This window comes from Portunus trituberculatus, chromosome 41 (genome assembly GCF_017591435.1).
Source record: "Portunus trituberculatus isolate SZX2019 chromosome 41, ASM1759143v1, whole genome shotgun sequence".
NCBI lineage: Eukaryota > Metazoa > Arthropoda > Malacostraca > Decapoda > Portunidae > Portunus > Portunus trituberculatus.
The window spans coordinates 39685029-39711355 of NC_059295.1; the positions used below are offsets into that span (position 1 = coordinate 39685029).

General features: G+C 37.2%; 1 protein-coding gene across 5 annotated transcripts; it reads right to left on the minus strand.

Annotated features, from left to right (window-relative positions):
- Positions 1-4818: 4818 nt before the first annotated feature.
- On the minus strand, positions 4819-25023 carry LOC123516426 (trimeric intracellular cation channel type 1B.1-like). Of its 5 annotated transcripts, none has more exons than XR_006678184.1 (9): positions 24769-25023; positions 17623-17779; positions 16745-16840; positions 15434-15522; positions 15121-15208; positions 14069-14189; positions 13360-13604; positions 10666-10691; positions 4819-5803 (listed from the first exon to the last, which is right to left on the minus strand). XR_006678184.1 is itself a non-coding variant. In XM_045275691.1 (9 exons), exons 1-8 carry the CDS (start codon positions 24887-24889, stop codon positions 11827-11829), a joined length of 855 nt encoding a protein of 284 aa, XP_045131626.1. In that variant the 5' UTR covers positions 24890-25023; the 3' UTR covers positions 4819-5803; positions 11794-11826. The 5 variants fall into 5 exon arrangements, 2 of the variants coding, with proteins under 2 accessions (XP_045131626.1, XP_045131627.1); XR_006678185.1 differs by lacking the exon at positions 10666-10691 and adding an exon at positions 11794-11852; XM_045275691.1 differs by lacking the exon at positions 10666-10691 and adding an exon at positions 11794-11852 and having other exon boundaries at positions 13448-13604.
- Between the last annotated feature and the right edge of the window lie 1304 nt (positions 25024-26327).

The window sequence follows — 26327 nt, forward strand, 5'->3', positions numbered from 1 at the left end:
TATGATGGGGAGTTTAGAAGTGAGAAAAGCTGTGGGACCTGATGGGGTATCAGGATGGATTTTAAGAGAATGCAGGGAGCAACTGGCAGAAAAAGTTTGTGAAGTAATTGATGCCTCATTAAGGGAAGGTGTAGTGCCCCAAGACTGGAAAAGAGCTAACATTGTCCCAATCTATAAATCAGGTAACAAGAGAGACCCATTGAACTATAGACCAGTGTCACTTACAAGTGTGGTAGCTAAGATGTGTGAGAGGGTGGTGAAGAATAGATGGACAGACTTCTTGGAGAAAATGACATACTTTGTGAGTGTCAATTTGGTTTTAGAAAAGGGCGTTCATGCACGACAAACCTGATATGTTACTATTCGAGGGTGATAGATGTAATACAGGAAAGAGATGGTTGGGCTGATGGAATATATCTGGATTTAAAAAAGGCCTTTGATAAGGTACCACACCGGAGACTGATCTGGAAACTTGAAATGGTAGGAGGAGTGCATGGCAGTTTACTAAAATGGATGGAAGACTTTTGGTAGGAAGAGAAATGAGAACAATAATTAAGGACAGACCATCAGAATGGGGCTTGGTGGAGAGTGGAGTTCCACAGGGATCAGTGTTGGCACCAGTAATGTTCGCGGTCTACATAAATGACATGGTGGATGGGGTGTCCAGTTATGTGAGCCTATTTGCAGACGATGCAAAATTGTTAAGAAAAGTGAGATGTGACAAAGATTGCGAACTACTCCAGGAAGACTTGGACAGAATATGGAAATGGAGCTGTACATGGCAAATGGAGTTCAACACGACAAAATGCAAGAAAATAGAGTTTGGCAAGAGTGAAAGAAGAATCAGGAGTATGTACAAGATAGGAAATGAAGACATAAAACCAGTCATGAAGAAAAAGACCTTGGGGTGACAATTACCAATGACCTATCGCCAGAGAGACATATAAACAAAATAATTGGAGAAGTATTGAACTTATTGAGGAACATAAGAGTGGCGTTCGTATATTTAGATGAAGAAATGATGAAGAAAATAATTACTGCAATGATAAGACCGAGGCTTGAATATGCAACAATACAGTGGGCTCCGAACTTAAAGAAACACATAAGGAAACTAGAGAAAGTACAGAGGGCTGCAACAAAATGGTGCCTGACTTAAGAGATTTGACTTATGAAGACAGACTGAAAAGAATGCAACTTCCGACCCTGGAAAACAGAAGAGAAAGGGGAGACCTGATAGCAATATACAGAGTGATGATTGGCATGGAAAAATGGATAGGGAAGATCTGTGTATGTGGAATGAAAGAATGTCGAGAGGGCATGGGAAAAACTAAAATGGCCACTTATAGGAGAGATGTGAAAAATATAGCTTCCCTCATAGAAGGGTGGAAGCATGGAATAGTTTAGACGTGGAAGTGGTCAACGCAAGGAATATTCATGATTTTAAGAAAAAGCTGGACATTAATAGATATGGAGACGGGACAACACGAGCATAGCTCTTTTCCCGTATGTTACAATTAGGTAAATACAATTAGGTAAATACACACACACACACACACACACACACACACACACACACACACACACACACACACATATTGTCCTGGTAACGCTGGCACCATCAATATGTTCTGGTGTGGCTGAAGAGAACCACTGGGGGAGCTTCCCTGTGTTTATTGTAGGATACAAAATGTACTAGAGGCTTGGTAGCTTGGTAGCGAGCGGCCGTGGAAAGGCTTGAGAAGTAGCCGGCGACAAGAGAGAGACTTGTAGTCGGTAGCGGCTAGATGGAGCTTGTAGCAAGCGTGATGATGTATAATTACAGTCTACACACTGGAGTGTGACTGTAGACAGTAGACTGTAGAACTAGACTGGCTGTGCAGGACAGGAGGACCAGTCAAAGAAGGCAAGCGGATTGCCAGCGGAGTTGATATATATATATATATATATATATATATATATATATATATATATATATATATATATATATATATATATATATATATATATATATATATATATATATATATATATATATATATATAATATCATCATCACCACCATCATCGTTTACTTAATCATCGTCAATCGACAATTATCTCTATTATTTTTTATCTTACTTTTCATTCGTTGTCGTCATCGTCATACCGTCCTCGTCATTGTTCTCGTCCTCGTTCTCGTCTTCGTCCCATCCCACTGAATGTTGTCTAATGCAGCGGCAGTCTCGGGTGGTGGAGGAACGCGACACACAATTGGGTTTGTTTACTTAGAAATCACTCGTCCTACTCAACGTTTTAAAAAGACTGTTGATTTCATATCTCTCTTAGTCTTTCCCTTTGTTGGAGAAAAATAAAGGAAAGATCTGGTGGGAGATCGAAAGAAAGTAGTGAAAGATGTTAATTCTACAACTATGTATTGTTTTACTAAATGGAAATCTCTCCTCTCTCTCGTTTTTCGGGACTGTTTCATTCCTCTGCAGGTGAATCTAAATAGTTCCAGACCAAAATGTTCTTGCTTTCGTCATTTCTTTCCGTGCGTCTTTTATTCATAGAGACACAAGGGTGCAGAAAGTTGTTCCTTGAAAATTATTCACTGCTTTCTAAAATAACTATCACAAACACTACAGGTGCTACTACACAATGTTCCTTAGGGTTTCGTATAAGAGGGACTGCGTCGGGCACAAGAGGTTGTTCAGTGGTTTAAGGGAGACCAGGCAAAAAAATATCTGCGAGCCACTTTTTTTTTTTTTTTTTTTACCATGTGGACTTTTCACGGGAATTTATGGGTTAAAGGGGATACTTTTTAAGGTATCTCCTATCTCAAAGCCCACCCGCTAGGAAACCGTTGCCCCGAGTGAGGAAGCCCAACCTACACTCGGACCGTGGACAGGATTCGAACCTGTGCGCTTGGAGACTCCGCGGACCCCAAAGCACGCATGGTTCCACTGCACCACGGCGGCCCTGCCGGTAATTCACATTGCAAACATCAGCCAACTAATAACAATGACAATAATAATAATGATAATGATAATGATGATGATAATAATAATAATAATAATAATAATAATAATAATAATAATAATAATAATGATAATAAAGATGATAATTGATGATGTTGGTAACGCAGTGACAAAGACCTACCCAAAGATTACAGACCATGCATACGAGGCTCATCCATCGCGTATCAGTGACACGCTTCAGAAAGGTTTGAGACATGATCATCACCTACGTATATCGGGAAACCTCAGACGTCGTATATGCGGTACAAGCTTAAGTTATAAAAACAGTAGATACAGTCTGTGTTTCACTAGTGTTGAGCCCCAAGCAGAGACAAAGGTTTCCCTTGAGACACTTCCACTCTCTCTCTCCCCCTGGCCACACACACACACACAATCTCTCTCTCTCTCTCTCTCTCTCTCTCTCTCTCTCTCAAGTAATAAGACGAAATTAATATTATTTCTGCACTGCCGCCTGCCGTTCTACTCTCTTTACACAGGGGCGCAGGCTGTGTGTGTGTGTGTGTGTGTGTATATATATATATATATATATATATATACGCGTGTGTACGCGTGTGCACACACACACACACACACCGCGTAGTGTAGTGGTTAGCACGCTCGACTCACAATCGAGAGGGCCGAGTTCGAGTCCCGGTAAGTGGCGAGGCAAATGGGCAAGCCTCTTAATGTGTGGCCCCTGTTCACCTAGCAGTAAATAGGTACGGGATGTAACTCGAGGGGTTGTGGCCTCGCTTTCTCGGTGTGTGTTGTGTGTCGATGTGGTCTCAGTCCTACCCGAAGATCGGTCTATGAGCTCTGAGCTCGCTCCGTAATGGGGAAGATTGGCTGGGTTACCAGCAGGCGACCGAGGAGGTAAGAGAATATAGATAAAAAGATGAAAGATGGAATGAGTAAACAAGAGGGTTGAGGATTAAACACTAATTATTATTCATACAGCTATGTGATTGGTCGCGCGCGCGCACACACACACACACACACACACACACACACACACACGTCAATTGACTTCTTGAGAGACACAACACAAGACACCATAGTAGCACCAGACACCACCACAATACAGACCTTTTCAAATTACATAGGCATATTGAGTACAACACTACCACCACCACACACCAACACAGTACCACCAGACACCACCACTTAACCACCACACCACACCACAACATAAGCCTATATAAATCATTGATAAAACTTTAAACCTTTAAACCACTTGACTAATGGCAAAGTAGCAAGGCGGTACGGAGTGGAATTGGAACCTACACGTGGAGGTCTGCCCGACCCCACGTTCACCACCTTATTCACTAGGCCACCGCCTCCCTACCAGGCTGCTACTACTACTACTACTACTACTATTGCTGCTGTTGCTGCTGTTGCTGCTGCTGCTCCTGCTACTACTACTGCTACTGCTGCTGTTGCTGCTATTTTTTTTTTACTATTTTTCTACTACCACTACTACTACTACTGCTGCTGCTGTTGCTACTCTTCATATTTTCCTTTTCTAACACTACTGCTACTATAATTACTGTTCCTGTTGCTGCTGCTAAGAGAGAGAGAATTCTTTACCTGTGGCTTAACACATTTGTGCTGTCAAATTAGTCTCTTTATTGTATTTTTCATGCAGGTTTTTATTCTGATTATACATGGAAGAATACAACCCTTTGATGTGAGAGAGAGAGAGAGAGAGAGAGAGAGAGAGAGAGAGAGAGAGAGAGAGAGAGAGAGAGAGAGAGAGAGAGAGAGAGAGAGAGAGAGAGAGAGAGAGAGAAATACACATTAAAGGAACAACAAACTGCCAGTAGTAGGATCAAAAATTTTACTTTTTTGCAAAAAATTTAACAAGGTTGTTTCATTTCACATGAGACAAAAACTAGATTTTCTTGATTATATTTGTAAGGATGCTTTATTTGAGGATATACACACATGCATGAACAGGGGAGTAGGCACGCACACAGACGCATGTAGACTAGTAGTAGACATAGAATCTGAGATATGACACTATCGAGATCATAATCAAACAAGTACATACATGCACACATCCACCCACTCACTCACACACACAATGACTAGTAAAAAGACATCAACACCTACTATTGGATCTTTCCTACATTCAGACATCTGCACACATACACACACACACACACACACACACACACACACACACACACACACACACACACACACACAGAGTATAACCTGCAAAAATTACTGGTAACAGAAATTTTTTGGTGTTTTCTCAATATGAGTACTTGGCCTTAATTTTCATACTTCAGCATCATAATACATATTCTTATAAAATTTCTCTAACATCTTCTGGTAAAAAATGTTTGTACCTGATGTTTCTTACTACATAAGATATTTGCAGCCTTCTCTATAGGCAGTAGGTGTATTTCATTGTACATATTCAGTTTAAGAATATATCAAAAGCGCCCAAAACCGTTTTAGCAATTTTTTTCTAACATTAATAATCAAACAGTGACACATAGCACAAGTTTGCCTCCCCTTCATCCCCCGCACATACACAGGCCATCACAACCCTTATTTGAGGTGAAGTTTGTGGCCTATACATATTGTTATTACATGTATCTGTATATTACACAACCGCTGAGTGGACCTGAAACACACACATGCACACACAAACACACACGGTGGGTGGAGGGGAGGCTGGGAGGTCCACAAGTAAGGTCGATGAGTTGCAGTCGTTTAGCTTCATTTAGTCTTCTCCATAGTCTCACATCATCCAATAGCCAATTCCACAGATGTTGTTATATTTGTGACTAAGTTATCCTGAAATGGAAGACAATAGTTACTAAATGTGCATCTAAATTCATGATTTCATGATTTCCAGAACTTATAGCTTATCTATAAACTCTTAACGAGTAGAAAATATTGACATGTTCTGAGAATCCCTCTACCTGAAATTTTAAGTGTCTGCTTTCAATGACTTATTACCACCACTTGCCATCATCACCCAGAAACTCCACCAACACAGAGAAAAAACATGCATTGCTTGCTATGAACCTTAAACAGACAAGAAATACCACTTAATATTAACATTTCTGCATCAGCTTGACATTGTATAAACATTCGTATACAGTCAACCATCGGACTTCAAACATAGTTCGTTCAAGAAAACGGTTCAATGTCTGAACTGTTTGAGATCCAAAACCCTTTTCCTCATAGGAAATTATGTAAATAATTTCAAGCCGTTCCAAAAACTCAGATATTTACCTAAGTAAATACATAGTTCGATTCTTATTTACTTAGGTAAATATCTATGTAAAATCAATATTATTTACCTTTTTGTGGCAAGCTTCATGGCACACAAAGCATATGTCTGTTACACCTTGTCACTACAGTAGTTAAAAAATATTTTTGTTAGTTACAATTTGTGTACTCATATGAAATAATTCTCAACTGTCCTACCTGGTTAATTGATTCTGATCAAATGAAAAACTGGTCAAATGTCCTCATCCCCAGTAGGGAATAAGAGCAAGGCAACAACATGGAACCAATACAAACAGGGAACTGACGTTTACCTTCCTGCCAAAAGTGCTAGCATCACGCGGATTCAGTTGGATCCAGCTGCTTTCAGGTTTTTTTAAGTCTGAATTTTGTTTGATCTGTGAGGGTAAAATTTATTGAAATTTTTCTTCAAAGTCCGAATTGTTCAGTCTGAGGTGTGCTAAGTCCGAGGTTCCACTGCACTGTACTTCCTACTACACATACATATGTTATCAGATTCTAGAATGCTTTTATTGCCCATGATGGGTAAAGTTGCAAGGGCATAGATCCCACAAATACTTCTTATATGGTCTTCAATCACTTGTAGTTTCTAGTTCTCTTGTGGTAAAAAGAAAAAAGCTGGTCAAATACATTATTGATCAGGATGAGAGACTACTGACACACTAATATTTCCTCTGTATAGTACAAAACTGACTAAAAGAGATGGAGTGAGAGAACCAGGAATTCACTTCTTTGTATTACTTTACTCACAATGAGACATCTTGTCTGGGCTACAGCCTGTAAGTTGGATCTCAGTTGTGTTTAAAGATAGAACCCCTTCAGTAATGCAACAAAAATATGCTGCTGAACTGAAACTTTTAACTGTGAAAATCAAATTAAAGCTGCATGGAAAATAAGTATTCAATCTTCATGGTGTCTAAAGAAAATATGGTCTGAATTAATGCAAAGTAAGTTTTGATAGAATTCATCTAGTTTTGTCTTATTCATATCTTTTTTATTTCCAGAAAAAAAAAAGTTCAAAATACTAACATAAGTAGATCCTTCAACAAGTTTTGCAACTGCCATAAACTGTACACCTTCTAACAAGCTTGTTACATGTTTTCTCAGAATCATCAGAACTAATGTTTACATATCTTTGTTTATTCTACCTCACAGAGTGAGAAAACACCCTCAATCTTGATTAGTCTTTGGTGGGTTATCTGTAACATAATTTGTGTGTGTCTTTGTGTTGTTTATATTCTTAGTTGTACATTTTTATGATGCTGAATAAGATTGTACAGCAAATCAAAGTTGGGGAAGCGAAGCAAATAAGCAGGGATAGGAAAAGTGCAGTAAAGCATTGTGCCTAGTAGAGGCTTGGATTCTGAAGGGTAATGAGACTTTCATAAACTTTCAAGATCTAAAACAAATTAAATTTATGAGAAGTTTCATTGCCCAAATGCATTTCACATCTACTATTCTAAGGCTCCATCACAAATATATCACATTCATCAATAATTCTATTTATATTTCCAATATTCATCGCCTAAATTTCAATAGTAACTCTCCACACTAAGCAGAGGCTAAGTGGATCTACAATTTAGAATTCAGCTCGTCAAATTATAAACATGATCTTGACACAGCAGCTTCTCATACGAGAACTCCTCGGAACATTAACCAGTGCCTCCCTAATACCTTATTGTGGTGCTGTAGAAAAATGTACAATTTTTCAATGGTCTCATTAATTCCAGACATTATATTACTACTACAGTGGGACCTCAGTTGACAAACTTAGTTCAATCCTGAAGGCCATTCCCAAACTATGTTCATGAGCCAAAACCACTTTCCCCATAATAATCAATGCAAAATGGATTAATCCATTCCTGGACTTCAGGGATACATTTAAGGAAGCGACTCAACATGCATTCCATGGTCACTGCAACATGTATTCTCTATCAAATGTTTTCATGTGCCTCTCAGCTGGAATAAACAAAGGATCATTGTTGCTATAGTAACAGCATCCAACTGAAAGCAAGGCAGCATACACTGATCATCTTGACGACGTTTATCATGCACCACTAGCTGTCCTGGTGGTAAGGTGCCTCTGTGCTGCAATTAGCTGTGATGACAAATATGGCAAACATCTCACGAAATTGAAATAATATTTTTTTTAGCATTCCACAATTGTAATAAAGTTCTTATTTTATTTTTATTTGTGTGGATTGATCAGTAGTAGTATTTTCAAGATGCTTTGCTGGTATGGATCTCTTTCTTTTGTAATACACTTAGACCTCTTAACATCATTATCACTAACACATTTCATTATCTTGAAAGGCATAATGAGAGCCAATTTAATGCAAAAAGCAAAAAAATAACAACAGCACCATAATAAACACTGTTTACAGTGTGGTACCATGAGAACAACGGACGCTTTATGCAATGCCATCTCACGCCAAAGCCAGCAACTCTGTTCATGGACCAAATTTTCACTCGTAGACCAAGACAAGTCGTTAAAAAATTTGGTTCATCAACCAATTTGTTCATACACTGGGGTGTTCATGAACTGAGGCTTCACAGCACTGGTAACACCTGCACAAAGTGCCTTCATTAAGTGTCAAGTTTAATGACAATGGATTTTTATTTATACGCAAATAAGGTGCAATGCCCTTGGGCTTACAGGTCAATAGTGCTGTATTGCCTGCTGAGCTGATACACTGTATTTGATGGCTCACAAGATACATGGGCTCATAAAGCACATTTAGTTCTGGCAGACAATAAAAAGAAAAAAAGGAAAATGAGCAGATTTAAGCTGTGAATATGAATTGAAGATTTCACCTGACATTTGAAGACTCATATACATTTCGATCATCATTAGATCCCACTTAAAACTTTAACATTTGCTCATAGCCTATGTACCAATCTTGTTGTGAGATGTAAACATGTACCTAGCAAATGGCATTAGCACTGACTGTGAGACACCACATGCCTAATAATGATAATTTTTCTTTTTTTATCATTTTTTACATGTATACAAGATAAGAATGTTAAAAGATAGGTGCAATTTTAATTGTATGAAAGTGTGTCTTACCTCAAGAAGTAACATCATCACACTGTAAAGAATGCAGCAAGTCTTGCCATGTCAAGATCAAGATTGCCAATTACATGTTTTGTTTTGATTCATGTGATGTATGATAAATTCTTCCTGACTGGTGTCATTCTATGTGAATTATTGGTAAGTATAACCTATTATATATTGTTACCTTTAAAGAAAGAGTTGTTTGTGATGTAGTATCTATCATCACTTTGTTTACATATGCAAGGATGTCTGGGGTTTGACTTTATAGCCTCTGTAGCCATAGACTGACCACCAACCACTGCCTCAGTACTTGAACCTTGGCCTCATAGGATACAGGCCCATTTCATGATTTTTTTTTTAGAAAAGGTGCGTCTTATGAGCCATCAAATGCGGTAATTCAATGAGTGGCTATTCAAGAGTCTAATCATTAAAAATAACTAACAGAGTTATACTTAAATCATATACCAAAAAATATTTCATGTATGTATTTGTGCATACCTAAGTAAAATGTTGATCATCTCACTATTACTCAATGCAAGAGATACTTGTCTTTTCAGCATCAAAAATTCATTAGACATAATTTGGGAACAATCAAAAGCTATCGCCTAAAGGGCTATGATAAGATCAAACAGAAAAAATATAAATTAGGAATCAAATATCTTAGTGCTTGTGCATAAGTATCATAGTGAGTAAGCAAAATTATGATGACAAACTCGCATGCAATTCAAAGGTTGAGTGTGTATTAGCAACCATATGTTCTTGGAGTACTTATTTCTTGTGATGGAAGTCATTAAAGAACCTAAAAGACCGACACCTATTATAAACACAAATATACATGAGGCTTACCTCCCACAAAAGTGAGAGTAGCCAAAACAAGCCCCACAATTTTCAAATGCACACCACTCTTTTAGCTCCTTGCCCCCCAACAGAGAAGAGATGGTACTCCTGCCCTTGCCCTTGACTTTACAGCATAAAATTGTTACATACATACTTATTTGACATAGCTGATAGCAGAGGAATAATATGTGACCAGATTGTAAATATGATGACATAAGGAGACTTGGAACCACCACATCTGTACCTTTATTTCTATGTATCATGTAACTTGTGTTACATGATGTTGTGTTAAAGGGAATCTCAGATAGGCAATGTCACACAAAATGAGAGTTTGAAAGTTTCTTCAGTATTAAACACAAATCATGTGATGCATGGTTGGCCTCAAGTGTAACTCAACAGACTAATGAACATATCTTCAGAAGCTGTTGTAGGGAATGACCTTGAAACTTAAAAACACTAACAGAACAAACAACTAACCGATATAAGTATTGCCAAACTTAGATTTACTCACAGCTTAGAATTCCATATCATGCTTTGCTAAGTAAACAAAGAGAAACAGAATTTATACTATCAAAATATGCAGAGAAAATGTGGAAAAAATACAATAAAAATCTTGACAAATTGAAAAAGATGAATTCACAAGATTAATGTACTATTGAATGATTCAATCTAAAACACTTCATAAGAAAATCAATATTCAGTAAAAGATTGAATTTCAATAATTTGTTTTTCCTGTCAATAATAAACTAGAGTTTTCATTGTAGTAATCTACTATCACACTAAACCTTTGAAGAGAATTAGTTAAATCTTAGGAAAAATTTTTACAAAAATAAAGAATTAGCCATACTTTTGAAGTTAACTGATAAATAAATATTAGCAATACTCTTAAATGTAACTGTTAATGTTCATGAAATTAAAGAATTGCCATTTTGAGTTTTAAGACTACTTTGGATTCAAATTGTTGATATTTTCACAATTTAATACAGCTTTCCATTAGATCTGTAAGAACATAATTCAACTAGTCTTCGTGAAATGCTTTGTGAAATCAAATAAGTAAAATTAAATACCAGAACACTAGATCCTCACTGTAATAATGTGCTGAACAGAAAAATCTGTTTATGGCTTTACTGATAAAAACATGACCATGTTTTGTTAAAGGATATTGTAACATCAAAGCTTTCAATAATAGCTGTATGAAGAAAAACATGCATGGAAATTGACAATTCTATGATGGTGATGTTAAAATTCTATGATCATGATGCAGAGGGATGCAATCATTACAATTTAGTTACTTGAATACAGCACTGAAGACAATCTGACATTCATTAAATATGATGCAACTCATGCCTAGAGTAATGGCACACTTTATAAACCACAATAGAGGGAATGCTGTACAAACAAACTTTACAGAAAGGGAATATTCTTAATTCAGTTAATATCATGATAACATGGAAGTTTTTTAAATATTACTGAGAGGATCAATCGTTTTCAGTGTAACTTTGGACATGATAAATATATCAAATGTCCTGTAAACAATGTAGTTTTGTGGTGCAATGTTGTGTGAGAGTGGTTAGGTTTTAAGTCATCATTACGCCCACTGGTTAAAATCCACAATTATGTTGGAATTGTAAGAGCTTACTGGGTCTCCCGCACACCTGTTACTAGTGTCTTCTTACTGCTGCCATCTTCCCTCCAAAACTGAAAATAAATGGCCCAATATATGTAGTGTGAGAAGAGCACCCACTTATGTAGTGGTGACCAGTAGTTTAAGGACATGCATGTATGTTTTTACATACTGCAAACATTCACAAACAAGCAAAATAAAGAGCCACAAGTTGCTATTCTGCTGCTCAGTTATTAGCCACTGCAGATTCTGCAATATACATAATAATTAACTTTTCTACATAATGACAAATTTATTTGAAAAAGTAATTGAATAAATAAATAAGGGAAAAAATTACAGATTTTCTAATACACAGGCCAATTTTTTGACAAGATCTGCTGTTGACACATAACTGGTTTGTAGTTTAAGCAAGACTTTCTAAACAAGCGAACCACCAAAATTCCAATAATCAAGACTATACACAGTAACCAGATAGCACTCAACACAAGTTAGAGAGGAAAACTAATTGAAACAATGAAACAGCTCAACAATAAACAATGAAACAACTCAACAACATAAAGAGAAATTGAATAATTTTTCTTGTCAAATAACTAACAAGCAGAGTTTGCAAGAAAAAGAAGCCATGTAAGTGTAAGGCAGTGTTGCCAAAGTCCCACAAGGCCTCACCACACCATTAGATCCATTAGTACTTATTTACCCACAGGCAATAACTAGAGGTCCACAACTGCTGTGATCTGCTTCTACAAACTATCAAAACTATTTCAAATTTTGTCTACACAAATCAAATCTTTTCATAACAAAATATGCTCTACACTATAAAAGAACAATGCAGCTATAAGCACATGTAATTGTTAAAGGCAACAAATAGATGGTCAGTGCCACACTATATTCTATGAGAAAAAATTCAATAGCAATATATATAGACATATATGAATACTCTAACAGTATATCAGTGTAATATACTGGAAAACCACTCTCAAATCACCACAAGAAAAATTACTATTATATATAATTCTTAAATATAAATACAAAAATAAAATTAATCAAATAAGATTAATAGTTATACTAATGGGATCTACAAACAAGAAATCAAAGCTAGCAACACTATATATTCTTTTAACTTGGTATGTTGTCTTCTTAAGATAATAGTTCTGGATTTTATATTCATACACTGCTTCCCCACAAACATGCCCAGTGTGCGCCACTGAGCCATCGGAGGAATACACCCTGAGCCAGTGTGAGGTTGCAGATATGTATGTGCTTATAACTAACAATAAATATGAATACAGAACTTTCAACTGAGAGAGAGAGAGAGAGAGAGAGAGAGAGAGAGAGAGAGAGAGAGAGAGAGAGAGAGAGAGAGAGAGAGAGAGAGAGAGAGAGAGAGAGAGAGAGAGAGAGAGAGAGAGAGAGAGAGAGAGAGAGAGAGAGAGAGAGAGAGAGAGAAAGGGGGAGGGGAGGACACTGATATTTAGACAAACATACAGAAGCACAGAGATAAGAAAAAAAATAGGGAATGAAGATAAATGTAGTGGGCGGAAAAGCCAACTGTCCCATATGGCTAAGAGCACTGATACTCACAACAGACAGGTCAGGGTCAGTTAGTGGACTCACGCTACTTAAGCCACACAACCCGGTCTCCTTCAATCACGCTTGTTTTTCCCATTACCATTTTTGACAGCATCAGACCCCTTCTCAGCTGCAGCACCCTTTTTGCCAGCCAGGGTCTGGGCCAGAGAGTCCCAGATGCCTCCCATGAAAATAGCACAGAAGAGGTTCTCGAAAGGTATGAAGGGATCATGGATCCCAAGGAGCAGAGAAGAAAGCTGAAAGTAAACATTGAAAATAAGTGTTGTGATGATAACTTAATAATAATTTTGCAACACAAGATTGTGTAAGAAAGACTTTGCCAGAGCATATCAGAGCATTATCTTTGTTCACAACAATTCTTATAAGATTCATTACAACATAACTACTTCAATGTATCATACAAGCAAGCATCAAGTTAGATGACTGAAAGAAATTAATGGTCTCCTATAGTGAGCTATCTTCTGCAGAAATTTATCATTGATATCCTTTTTCTTTTTCTCTTCTGCTTAAGTCTACATTCATTCTATTATTTTTCTTCATCCTGTTTCATAAACTCTTTTGACAATGAAGGACAATTTATTTTTAGCTGAATGATGGATAAAAACCATTGTATATAAATCAATGATAGAAAAGTGTAACATTTTGTAAAATGTTATTTCATTACACTGCAAGTATGGACTATGCATCATTGTAGTATTACCTTGAAGTAGACAAAGAAGATGCAGATACCAAAGTAAACAAGGGCATGGGGAGCAGAAATGAGGTCAGTCTTCTTGTCCAACACAAAGATGATAGCAGCAGCAATGGAAGCCTTGGTGGGGCTGGAAAAAAAAAAAAAAGGTAAGTCAGAGCAAGAATCACCTTATAAAAGAGAAAGAAAAAAAAAAATCTTAGTTCACCCAGTATTTTGCAATGACAATAACAGATGGAAAAATAATCCATGTGTAAATATTTATCACACAAAATTACTGGAACACCAAAAGCATGGTCTTCTGGTGAAGATGTAAAACTACAGGATTTAGTACAATGCAGGAGAAAAGACAGTGACTAACAAAAACAAATGATGATTTCAGTCAATCGATCTCTAGTGGAAAAGAATGTACAACGTACATTCACACTTGAATAAACCTTACTCAAAAGAATATTGCTGTCACATTCCCTGCACAGTGCAACAGCTGTGAAATGAAGGAACTACAAATCCCTTAATTAAACTATACAGTTTAATTCTCCAAGAATGAGACAAATACTGCCAGGGCAACCTACCTTTATGGAGGATTTCAGATTCAAACTTTAACCTTTTGGCATTCAAAAACATATTTTGGCAAAACTTTTATGTGGCATTAAGCTTAAAGAACAAGTCTTTATGAACTAAAATAAATGCATACAGTAATTTTCTGCTACCAAAGAAGCTCATCTTATCATAATAAATAACACTGTTAGAATTAAATAAAAATGAAAAGGATATGTATTTCAGTCAGTGACTGGAAATATCTTAAATATGAAAGATAAACAACTCAATGCTAAAATCATATTATATATAAAAAAAACTTGAAGTCCTGAAACAAGCAGTCCTCATTCACCTGTACCTTCTCACAAGTTTAAATAGTTACATCTATGTAAAACAGGAAAATGCACAATTGTTATCTTCAATATTTCATCACACCAAAATATACTAATTGACATGCATGGCAATATTCTCATAAGTTCTTCAGACCCTTAGGTGGAATACTGACAGCAAGGTATAATACTCACAAGGTGGGTTGCATGACCTCCACAGCAGTAGGAGTCCAGACACCGCGCATCAACCTTTCCATTATTTTGAGGAAGCCTGATCCATTGCCTATGGGAAGACAGAATGAAAACTTTTAAATGGTATTGTTTTTGATAGATATTATATCATAAAGTTCCAAAAATTGTATTTGAAAATAAAACTTTAAACAGACTAGCTAAAAAAGACAGTATATAAAGTGGAGTATAGAATAGCATATTAGGCAAACAAATAATGTAAAAGCACAACTGCATCAAGTGAAAGAAATCACAAGAACCAAGAAATGTAAGCACTCACCCTTGATTGTGCCAATGAGGATCATGCTAAGGTAGCCGTTGGGGAAGACCTTGGCAGCATGCGTCACTCCATCATTGATCTTCTTAACCCTAAAACACACCACCACATCAAAGTACTGTCTACTATAATTTTAATTGTAGACATATGAAACTACAATCTTTTCTTTTCTAAATGCTGATTCCTAACTCTCACAATAGTTATTAGCACCAATCTTTCAGTTAGGACTATCCTATACTTTTTCGGCACATCAAGAAAACTCATACCTTTATAATTTTTGCACACATTCTTACCACCATCTTTTACACCTTAAAAAAAATTGCCTTCCTCCATTCATCTAGTAAATTTACTTATCCCTGTTCCCATGCATGGACACACATCAAACACTCCCATTCCACTACTGTGACTTTTTTTACATTTCAACATTACAGCAGTTATTCCATCATTACCTACAGTTTTATAAAACTATACTTTGGATGTTGCTTTCTCAATCTACTCTCCATCAATTACTCTCTGCACAGCCATTCACTCTCCTCCTACTTCCTTACCAGTAAATGATGTTTTTAGGATATAAAGCTATAATAAGAAATGCGTACCAAATCAACAAGAATTATAATTGTCAATTAATATATGAAATCTCCTCCCTTTCACATGGATCTTGGCTTAAAAGAGAGGTAAGATAATGTAGAAAGTCTAATATGCATTACAAAAGGAAGTGCAGACTTTGATGACACAATACTTTATAAAATTTTCTTTAAATCTCAGTATATTTACAGCCACACAGTTAATGGTAAGATCCTCCACCAAATTATGTAAAACAAAAGTCTCTGGAACTCCAAGATTTCATTCTAATACCTACACTTTGAATTACTAATTACCTTTGATTGATACCATCACACATTCAATATATTGAGAATATTAAAGTCTCAATCACTTTCAAAGGATACCCTGCCAAGCTTGAATGTCAGCACCAAAATTTTACTTGAACATTATTCACAGTCACCCACAATATGTTCAACTCTTGATAAAAATGTGATACTTATTCCCTCATCTAAAAGGGTACCTCAGTCATTACAAATACAACACTAACACAGAATCTAAGCTCACTCATTGATATCTTGCTGCTAACTGAGTAAACCCAATGAGAGTGTCTTTTCACTTGTGAACAGTGAGGTACCCCTACAGTTGGCTGCCAAGTTTTATCAAGGCCACACAGCCAGCCCTCGTTATATTCAAAGGACAAATACTCCAGACAAATCTCATATAATGATAAATAGATATGAAGAGAAAGCAAACTAAAATTTCATTTCTTACCTGTAAACTTCCTTCATGGCTGCCAGAAGAACTTTGATAGGGAGGAACTTGGCAATCTTGTATCCAATATCGAAAGGAGAGTAAAAGATGACATACCTGAAAGATGCCTATTGGGTCAGTGTTCACAGATAACCCCACTTGGAATAATTCTTTTAAAAATAATGATAATAAAACAGGGATGATTAGAGGATATGAGGAAGTTCAAGGTGAAGTAACACATAAAATGGAATATAGTAAAATCACAAAGGAAGAATACCAAAAAAATATCCATACATAACAATATTAGAAAAAAATAAATAAATATTAAATCTGTCATAACAACAACAAAGGCACAGAGAGGAAAAACTCCCTCTCAGCTCCTTCCTTTTTACTGTAAATCTACAAATATCAAGATAATAATCTAAAGAACAGAACATTGGAACAGGAGATTGCCAAGTACGCAATGAGAGGAATTGTGAATGAGGTAATCAATGACAACCTTCAGACAGCAACTTTCAGTGGAGCATTAGCTTGTGAAACCTGAAACTGATGCCTGAATATATAAGTTCATATATCTCACCCCTGTGTACAGAATTTGTAACTGCTAGGATGTTTAGCACACTTTAACAGGGAGTATTAAGTGTATGCCAACAAATTTTTGTTCATTAGCTATACATATTTTTTTAAGTGGGGTTTACTTGCTTATGTATGCACTTTTATAAAGCTTGATATCTATACTTTTTCTTATAATACCAGGCTGTAAACAAAACAATCTCCAAGCAAGCAAAAAGTAACCTCCAACCATTGCAAATACATTAAGTTACTCAACAGAAAAGTAACTGAAGAGGAGGGAACATCCTTGGTAGTGTCTTTTCTGCTACAGCAAAAGTACGACTCACCAGACAGCAGTGGCCAGGAGCAGCTGTTGGTTATTCTTGAGAGCCCCCAAGACAGGCTCACCCAGGAGGAAGTTGGTGAGGAGGCCACCAGCAAAGATAGTAAGCATTGTGGAAAGCCAGTTTGCCAGAGGGTGTTTGCGAGAGAAGGGGAGGGAGCCTGTGAGAGTGAAGGTTTGTTAGAGATATCCCTCAAATAATGGCAATGGGAAGATATTTCTACAGCTGATCCACATTTTCAGAGAGAGAGAGAGAGAGAGAGAGAGAGAGAGAGAGAGAGAGAGAGAGAGAGAGAGAGAGAGAGAGAGAGAGAGAGAGAGAGAGAGAGAGAGAGAGAGAGAGAGAGAGAGAGAGAGAGAGAGAGAGAGAGAGCAAACAGCTTAAAGTCAAGACAAAAGCAGAAGACATGGACAGAGACATCTATGCATAGATAGTGAAAATCATTATATCAGAAGTTTCATGCAATTTACAATATAAATTTAATTGTATGAATTGAAGCAATGAATATGCATGTTAATATTCCAGGATTATATCTATTCAGAAATTAATATTCAATTTAAAATCAAACAAACCACTTAACTCAAGACTTAATGACATTACCTAATTTTTTTATTTTCTTACACTGCAATAGAACAATGATTGGACAGCAAGCAACATACAGATTACAAAGACTTAAGACTGCTGTTCATTTTTCTGGATTTTCTCAAAAGCATTAAAAGCAGTCAGTGATCATAACAGTGTAAAAGCAGTGTTTCTGTAGAGGGTTGAGTTCAGTCGTGTGCAGGAAAGTTTTGCCAAGAGTGAAAGGCCACACAGTTCTTACTATAGAAGCATCTTATTGTTCTAAAAGCTTGTCCCTCTCTCTACTTACTATAAAACACTTAATTACAAATTCTTCAAATTGCTTCATATAAACTTCTATACTATCTAGTATCTATTTATATGTAGCTGTAAATAGTTGTTACTTCATTTCATTAAAATTCACAAGCTTTCAGTTGATTTTAAAGCACCTGATAAATTTCATGCAACATATTTGTTTGGTGTGACAGCTATCCATTCTGATGTACCTGTAAGTGTTTACATGTAATAAGAAACTTGTATATTACAAATATTCCAAGATGGCATGAGAACGTAATCTGAACCATGGCTGCAAGTTTACTGGGCAAGGCAAGTAAATGAGAAACTGGCACCCTTATGGAGCCTGTGTGACGAGGTAAATTTAGACAGTGGGCAGGAGGGAGCAACCACACAGGTCTGGTGGGAGCCAACAACCTGCCTGCCTCTGCTCTCTCTGCCATACTGTCTTTCTTCCCTCCCTCACTTTTCACACCCATCACCATCTCTCTGTGCCAAAAATCATCTTTAATTTGTCACGTCCCAAATATCAATAGTTAGGGTTATACTCTATACGAAGCAGAATAGATGTGGTTCTTCATGTAATGCCTATAGGAATATAGTACAAAAAATGCCAACTACATGTACAGGAGGGACTGTTCTACTCTTAACATAATAAATCTAATCTTATCTTCTCTGACACCCATGCCTTGAAACTCCCTCCAAGATGCCAGCATGACTGAAGTCTCAATTTTTCTCTAAAAGAACAAGTGTTAAATATAACTCCTGGCCTAGTACTCAGTTCTTCTCTCTTGCTACATAGGTAACCCTCTTTCTCATACAATTTCATTTCCTCTTATTACAAAGAAGAAAATATTAAGGATTTGTGCTTATCTTAACTTGACTAACCTCTTTCTGTGTAGTATGATATTCAAAACTAATGTTTATATTTATTTTTCAGCCCACCTTACCTTGTGCACAACGTATTTGTTTGAATGGATATGTACCTTCATTGAATACTGCGTAATTTCATCTTCCTTGAGTGTCTTCTATCCACTAATTCCAAAATGTGTATGCAATTTTCCTAATACAGCTACCCAGCATCATTTAAGATATATATATATATATATATATATATATATATATATATATATATATATATATATATATATATATGCTCATTTTGCCCATTACGTCATAATTAGTCATCCTTCTAATTCTAAAATGTTTTCTCTGCATGAATTCACCACCTAATGCAATGTAAGAATTACTACCTCCACTTTAATCAGAATAGTGATGCTGATGCTGATCATGATTCAGTATGGTGGGATGTTTGCAAATCCATGAAAAGAAAGGCTCAAGGCACTCACTCATTTTACAATGCAAAAAGTCACTAATTGAGTGTGTGTGTGTGTGTGTGTGTGTGTGTGTGTGTGTGTGTGTGTGTGTGTGTGTGTGTGTGTGTGTGTGTGTGTGTGTGTGTGAGTGAGTGAGTGAGTGAGTGAGTGAGTGAGTGAGTGAGTGAGTGAGTGAGTGAGTGAGTGAGTGAGTGAGTGAGTGAGTGAGTGAGTGAGTGAGTGAGTGAGTGAGTGAGTGAGTGAGTGAGTGAGTGGGTGTGAGTGTGAGTGAGTGTGTGTATTCACCTAGTTGTAATTTTACAGGGCCTGGGTATCATACTCGTGTGGCCCCGTCTCCATATCTACACAGATCTAACTTTCCTTTAAAACTATGCACACTCCTCGCTGACACCACCTCCTCTCTCAAACTATTCCACACCTCCACACATCTTTGTGGGAAACTATATTTCTTCACATCCTTCAAGCATATTCCCTTGGCTATCTTTTTACTATGTGATCTCTTAGTTCTATTAAAATTTTTCCTCTCTCAACATCATTTGCTCATTATCCACTTCATCCAGACCGTTCAACAGTTTATAAACCTGTATCAAATCTCCTCTTTCTCTTCTTTGTTCCAAGGTAAGCAAATTCATTTCTTTTAATCTCTCCTCATAGGTCATTTCTGCCAATTCCGGAACCATTTTTGTTGCCATTCTCTGCAATCTCTCCAACTTCCTTATATGCTTCTTTTTATAAGGGGACCAAACCACCCCAGCATATTCCAATCTTGGTCTAATTACCATACTAATTAATTTCTTCATCATATCTTTATCCATATAATGAAAGGCTAATCCAATATTTCTAATCAAATTATATGTTTCTCCAAACATCTTGTCAATATGAGCCTCAAACTGCCCATGGTCTTGTATTATCACTCCCAAATCCTTTTCCTTTTCCACCTTTTTCAACACTACTCCTTCACCCATCTTATATGACCCTCTTGGCCGTCTTCCACTCTTCCCCATCTCCATCACATGACTTTTGCTCAGATTAAATTCCATCTCCCACCTCTTGCTCCACTCCCAAATCCTATCCAGATCTGCCTGTAAAATTTCACAATCTTCTTCACTCTTCACACACCTACACAACTTCGCATCATCTGCAAACAAATTAATATAACTGTTTACTCCCCTCTGGCATATCATTAATATAAACAAGGAAAAGTATTGGTGCCAGCACTGAACCTTGTGGGACTACTCTCCACCACCAACCAGTCCAACTTTGCATCCCTTATTACCGTTCACATCTCCCTCCATCTCAAGTAGTTTTCCATCCACTTTAACACTTTTCCCTTCAGTCCTCCATAAATCTCTAATTTCCATAGCAGTCTCATGTGAGGTACCTTGTCAAAAGCTTTTTTTAAATCCAAATATACACAGTCCATCCTTTCCTTTTTCTCTTGTATTTTGTCACCACTCTTGAATAAAAGCTCAGTAGATTTGTTACACATGACCTCCCTTTCCTGAAGCCAAATTGATGATCCGATAATAACTTATGATCCTCCAGGAACTGTATCCAATATTTCTTTATCACCCTCTCACAAATCTTACCAACCACACTTGTTAAAGACACAGTTAAGAGGCTCTTCCTTACTGCCTCCCTTATAAATGGGCACCACTTCAGCTCTTTTCCACTCTACCGGTACTTCCCCGGTTTCTAATGAGCACCTTATAATATCATATAATGGATCTATCAATTCTTCTCTACATTCATTCAATAATTTTCCTGAAACTTCATCTGGTCCCATCGCTTTATCATCTTTAAGTTCCTCCAATATTTTATATAACTCCTTTTTAGGTATCTTAGTGTGTGTGTGTGTGTGTGTGTGTGTGTGTGTGTGTGTGTGTGTGTGTGTGTGTGTGTGTGTGTGTGTGTGTGTGTGTGTATTTACCTAGTTGTGTGTGTGTGTGTGTTGCAAGTAAAAAGCTCTCTGGTACACATATGTACACCCCAAATGCTCCTGGCACATTTCCAGTAGATGCACCACCACAACCACCTCACTTACAAATAAATGCAACATACTCCTGTTATGTCACCTTCCACCCTACCAAGGGTGCATATGAAACATACCCTTGACTACTGTGCTGAGAGGGGGAGTATATGTGGAAAAATGAGGACACATGGTGTCCTTGTTTCTTAAATAAAGAACTTGGCATTTTCTACCTACAACAGCACCAACATACTGATCAAGGAAGCACAGTGGCCTTGATGATGTTGCTTAGGGTTGGTAGCTTTAATTTTGAAGTCTGAATGCTCTCCACATATTCCTAGAGACCACTGATTGACATAGTATCTCAAAGATATTAAAAGGCTGTACACTTAATTCAGAATCAGTTACAAATGAGAAGGGAATGACAAGAAGCAAATGAAAAAGCATTTCTAAGTACTCCACCCAAGCCAATGTAGAAAAAAAGTAAGGCACAAGCTTACTCATAATTTCAGTAATCATTACTAAGACCTCAATTGCAGATTATTTTAAATAAAAACATCCATCTACCCCCCACACACACACACACATATATATATATATATATATATATATATATATATATATATATATATATATATATATATATATATATATATATATATATGGATAATGAAAAACTGATCCTGAGAGAAGAATATGACATTCGAACCACAAGATTGCATAGTAAAAAGCTGAGAAAGGGAAGATGTCTGAGAAATGTTAAAAAATATAGTTTCCCGCACAGATGTATTGAGACGTGGAACAGTTTGAATGAAGAAGTAGTGTCTGCAACGAGTGTGCATACTTTTAAAGTAAGATTGGATAAGTGTAGATATGGAGACGGGGCCACACGAGCATAAAGCCCAGGCCCTGTAAAACTACAACTACGTAAAACTAGGTAAATACACACACACACACACCACGTAGTGTAGTGGTTAGCACGCTCGACTCACAATCGAGAGAGTCCGGGTTCAAGTCCCGGAAAGCAGCAAGGCAAATGGGCAAGCCTCTTAATGTGTAGCCCCTGTTCACCTAGCAGTAAATAGGTACAGGATGTAACTCAAGGGGTTGTAGCCTCGCTTTCCCAGTGTGTGGAGTGTGGTGTGGTCTCATTCCTACCTGATGATCAATCACTACGAGCTCTGAGCTCTTTCCTTAGGGGAAAGATTGGCTGGGTGACCAGCAGACGACCGAGGTGAATAACACACACATATACACACATACACTGCTGCCACAGACTTTCAAACCTTGCCAGGCATCATATACCAAGTGAACTGCAATGACTGAACAATTGATAGATAAGTGGATTATTATTAGTTAAGTAACATCACTATCCATATTGATCCTACTTGACTTTAAAATAATATATAGATAAGTGAAATTAATATCTCACTTGATAAGACATATCTTACACTTGGATAATGACTGGGAAGGCTTATCATCAAAGCGTATAAATCTTATCCACACGATAAAATATCTACCTACATATCGACACTGTCAAATAGTCTTCTTTAATCTTCAATTCTTCAAAATAATTTAACTTCTGACACTCCATCCCTCTCCCTCTCCCTCTCTCTCTCTCTCTCTCTCTCAGAAGCAAGACATCTCACCAATGCACCACTTCATTGACAGCGATCAACCATCTAATTTTCTTCACTAATGAGATGTCTATACTCTATAGTTATTGAATTGGCCAGCAATGGCAAATTTATTTTAACTAATAAGTTACAGAAAAATAGTAAACTGCTAACTAAAATCAAGACAACACTGAGGAAGTAAGGACATGGATAAATCCTTTTATCTGGTGCAACACTAGCAAAGGAAGCACTTCAACAACACTTGTTATCAGATACTACAGCTACTGATCAGCATTCAGTGTATGCTTGACTATAACTGAGGCCATAAGCACCTCTGTTCACTATAGCCAAATGACGTTATATTTGACCAGGTAAAAATTTCCAGAGAGAGAGAGAGAATGAAATGAGAGGAAAACAGATAATGATGTGAAGATCACATGCTGATCCACAGTATTAAACCATATTGAAACCACCGTCTGAGTCACATGAAGAATTGACCAATAAAGGGGCAAACAGAGGAGGAGAGCAGTAAGGCCAGTTGGGGGCAGGGAGTGTGGCAGGATATGGTGAAGCACTGGTTCATCCTTATCAATAGACTGTCAATGAAGTAGTGCATTAATAAATCATCTCATATTCTGTCTTGAGGTGTGTGTGTGTGTGTGTGTGTGTGTGTGTGTGTGTGTGTGTGTGTGTGTGTGTGTAACGATGGTGGTGGAGGCTAGGAAAACTGTATGGCAAATCAAGAGAAAGTCTTTGAGATAGAATTTTAGAATCTACCTTAATATATATATATATATATATATATATATATATATATATATATATATATATATATATATATATATATATAAAATAGTACATGTCATTCATGCCTTGTCTAATTCATATATATATTCAACTTCTTAACTGCCATAGCTCACACCTACAGCCCAATGAAGCACACATACATATTACAGATGTATCACACTCAACTCTATAAAGTATATCTTCCTGAAACGTCTCCAAATTCACAATCTGTCATCGAATACAACTGTATATTAAAATACTACATGGATACTACATTCCCAAGTTAACAGCACTAGCTTATAAACTATATACTAACCCAAACGTAAACTATATATATGCATTACCTTGGCGACATAAAGAAAAGAGACCACAAAAATATGTTTGTGATGCAACAGTACCACGATGACATTACACGTAAACATTACTTTCTCCTCGTCTGGAAGTAAACCTAAAAGGTCAAGGAAATGTCAACTATCAGTTATAAAAATAGAGAGAGAGAGAGAGAGAGAGAGAGAGAGAGAGAGAGAGAGAGAGAGAGAGAGAGAGAGAGAGAGAGAGAGAGAGAGAGAGAGAGAGAGAGACTTACCGGTGCCCAAATCGTCTCTCACGTAGAGGCAGCACAGGGTACAGTGAGCTATGTCAAAATACGGATACATTTTCAGTTTTGTGACCTGGTTGGCCATCTCTAAAAATGCCTCGGGATCCATGGCGGTGGCTGGCTTGTCTGGCCGCTTGCTGTTCCTGCTGTTGCTGCTGCTGGCCGGTGCACACTCAACTGTTAACCCTGGGCGGGCTCCCTCCTCTCTCTCACTGGCTGGCTTTCGGATTGACGCTCTCTCCCTCACTCACACTGCCACAGTTGCCAGATCCGATAGCACGCATTTCCCTAGACAGGAATTTATTTAAAAAGTGTTCTATGTATTTGCATTACTTTATAAATTCTAATGAATAGAAACTTCCCTTTAATGTTAATCTTTAATGGATATGTTGTGTTTCATTTCGACACTCATAAAGGATGTGAAGTCCCTATGACTTAAGGATTCTTATAAATTCTTTGGTCTTCATGCAGCTTTTCAAGCTCTTCCCTCATAAGTTAAATCCATTTAACTCTCACATAGATGTGAGATCTTTCTTTACCTTAGAGGAGGGAAGTAGGACTAGAAATCATGGCAGGAAGATTAGAAAGCAAGGCTGCAGGTTAGATATAAGAAAATATTTCTTTAGTCATAGGGTGGTAGACTTCTGGAATGCATTGCCAGAGACGATTGTAAATAGCACTAGTTTGACAATGTTTAAAAACAGATTAGATAAGCACTTAAATTTATTAGATTTATAATTATGTATAGCGCTGCATGATAGTTTTTATAAGAAATTTACTATAGTTAAACAAGACATGATCCCCATGTATGGGGACCACAAATTGTAGAGGATTTCGCTGCAGGACTTACCCCTGTTAATGGGCCAAATATTTATAATTAGTATATAATGTATTGTGTACTTGTAAGTGTATCTTTAAGTACTGATGACGAGGTCGCTGTGCGATTGATACAGGATAACCTAGATGGGCCCTGGTGGCCCTTTGTTATCCTATTATTTATGTTATGTTATGTTATGTCTTCGGTCTCTCTCTCTCTCTCTCTCTCTCTCTCTCTCTCCACAACACTATTTTCATCACTCATATTCTGTCGATCTATGCGTACCTCTCTAATGCATGCATGAGTGACCATTCTCAATGATTAAATCACTCTTTTCTCTAGAGAAGATTAACAATTCCCTATACCTGCTTTTCTGTATCCTTCGTAGCGAGTGTTTTAATAGCCCATGCTACTCAACATGGATGAGCGGTACGTGTTTTTTCTTCCAGCTTAAGACATCTGTATTTGATCAGGCATAGCTAGCATCTCCCGCGGCTATATATCCTGCTAAGCTTGTTCTGTAATCAGACTTTCCGTGCTTTTCTACAGAAATTCATGCATGTGCATAGAAGATGGGAACACGTACGTACGGCATCTTCCTTTCGGGGGCTCCATTCGGCTACGGCTGACTCCACACGTATGTACCGCGCATTTCGAACGCTGTCGCGTTTCTTTTACAGTACTATATGTGACTCAATGATTTTTAGTTGGTTTTGCTGAGGTCAGCTGT

What these genes read in the sequence shown, in the direction of transcription:
- LOC123516426 (XM_045275691.1), bottom strand. Translation starts at nt 24,889, where the DNA reads ATGGATCCCGAGGCATTTTTAGAGATGGCCAACCAGGTCACAAAACTG. An exon ending in GAGAGACGATTTGGGCACCG is followed by an intron (nt 17,780 to 24,768) that starts GTAAGTCTCTCT and finishes TCACTCTCACAG; the next exon opens with GCTCCCTCCCCTTCTCTCGC. An exon ending in GCCATGAAGGAAGTTTACAG is followed by an intron (nt 15,523 to 16,744) that starts GTAAGAAATGAA and finishes GGTGTGTTTTAG; the next exon opens with GGTTAAGAAGATCAATGATG.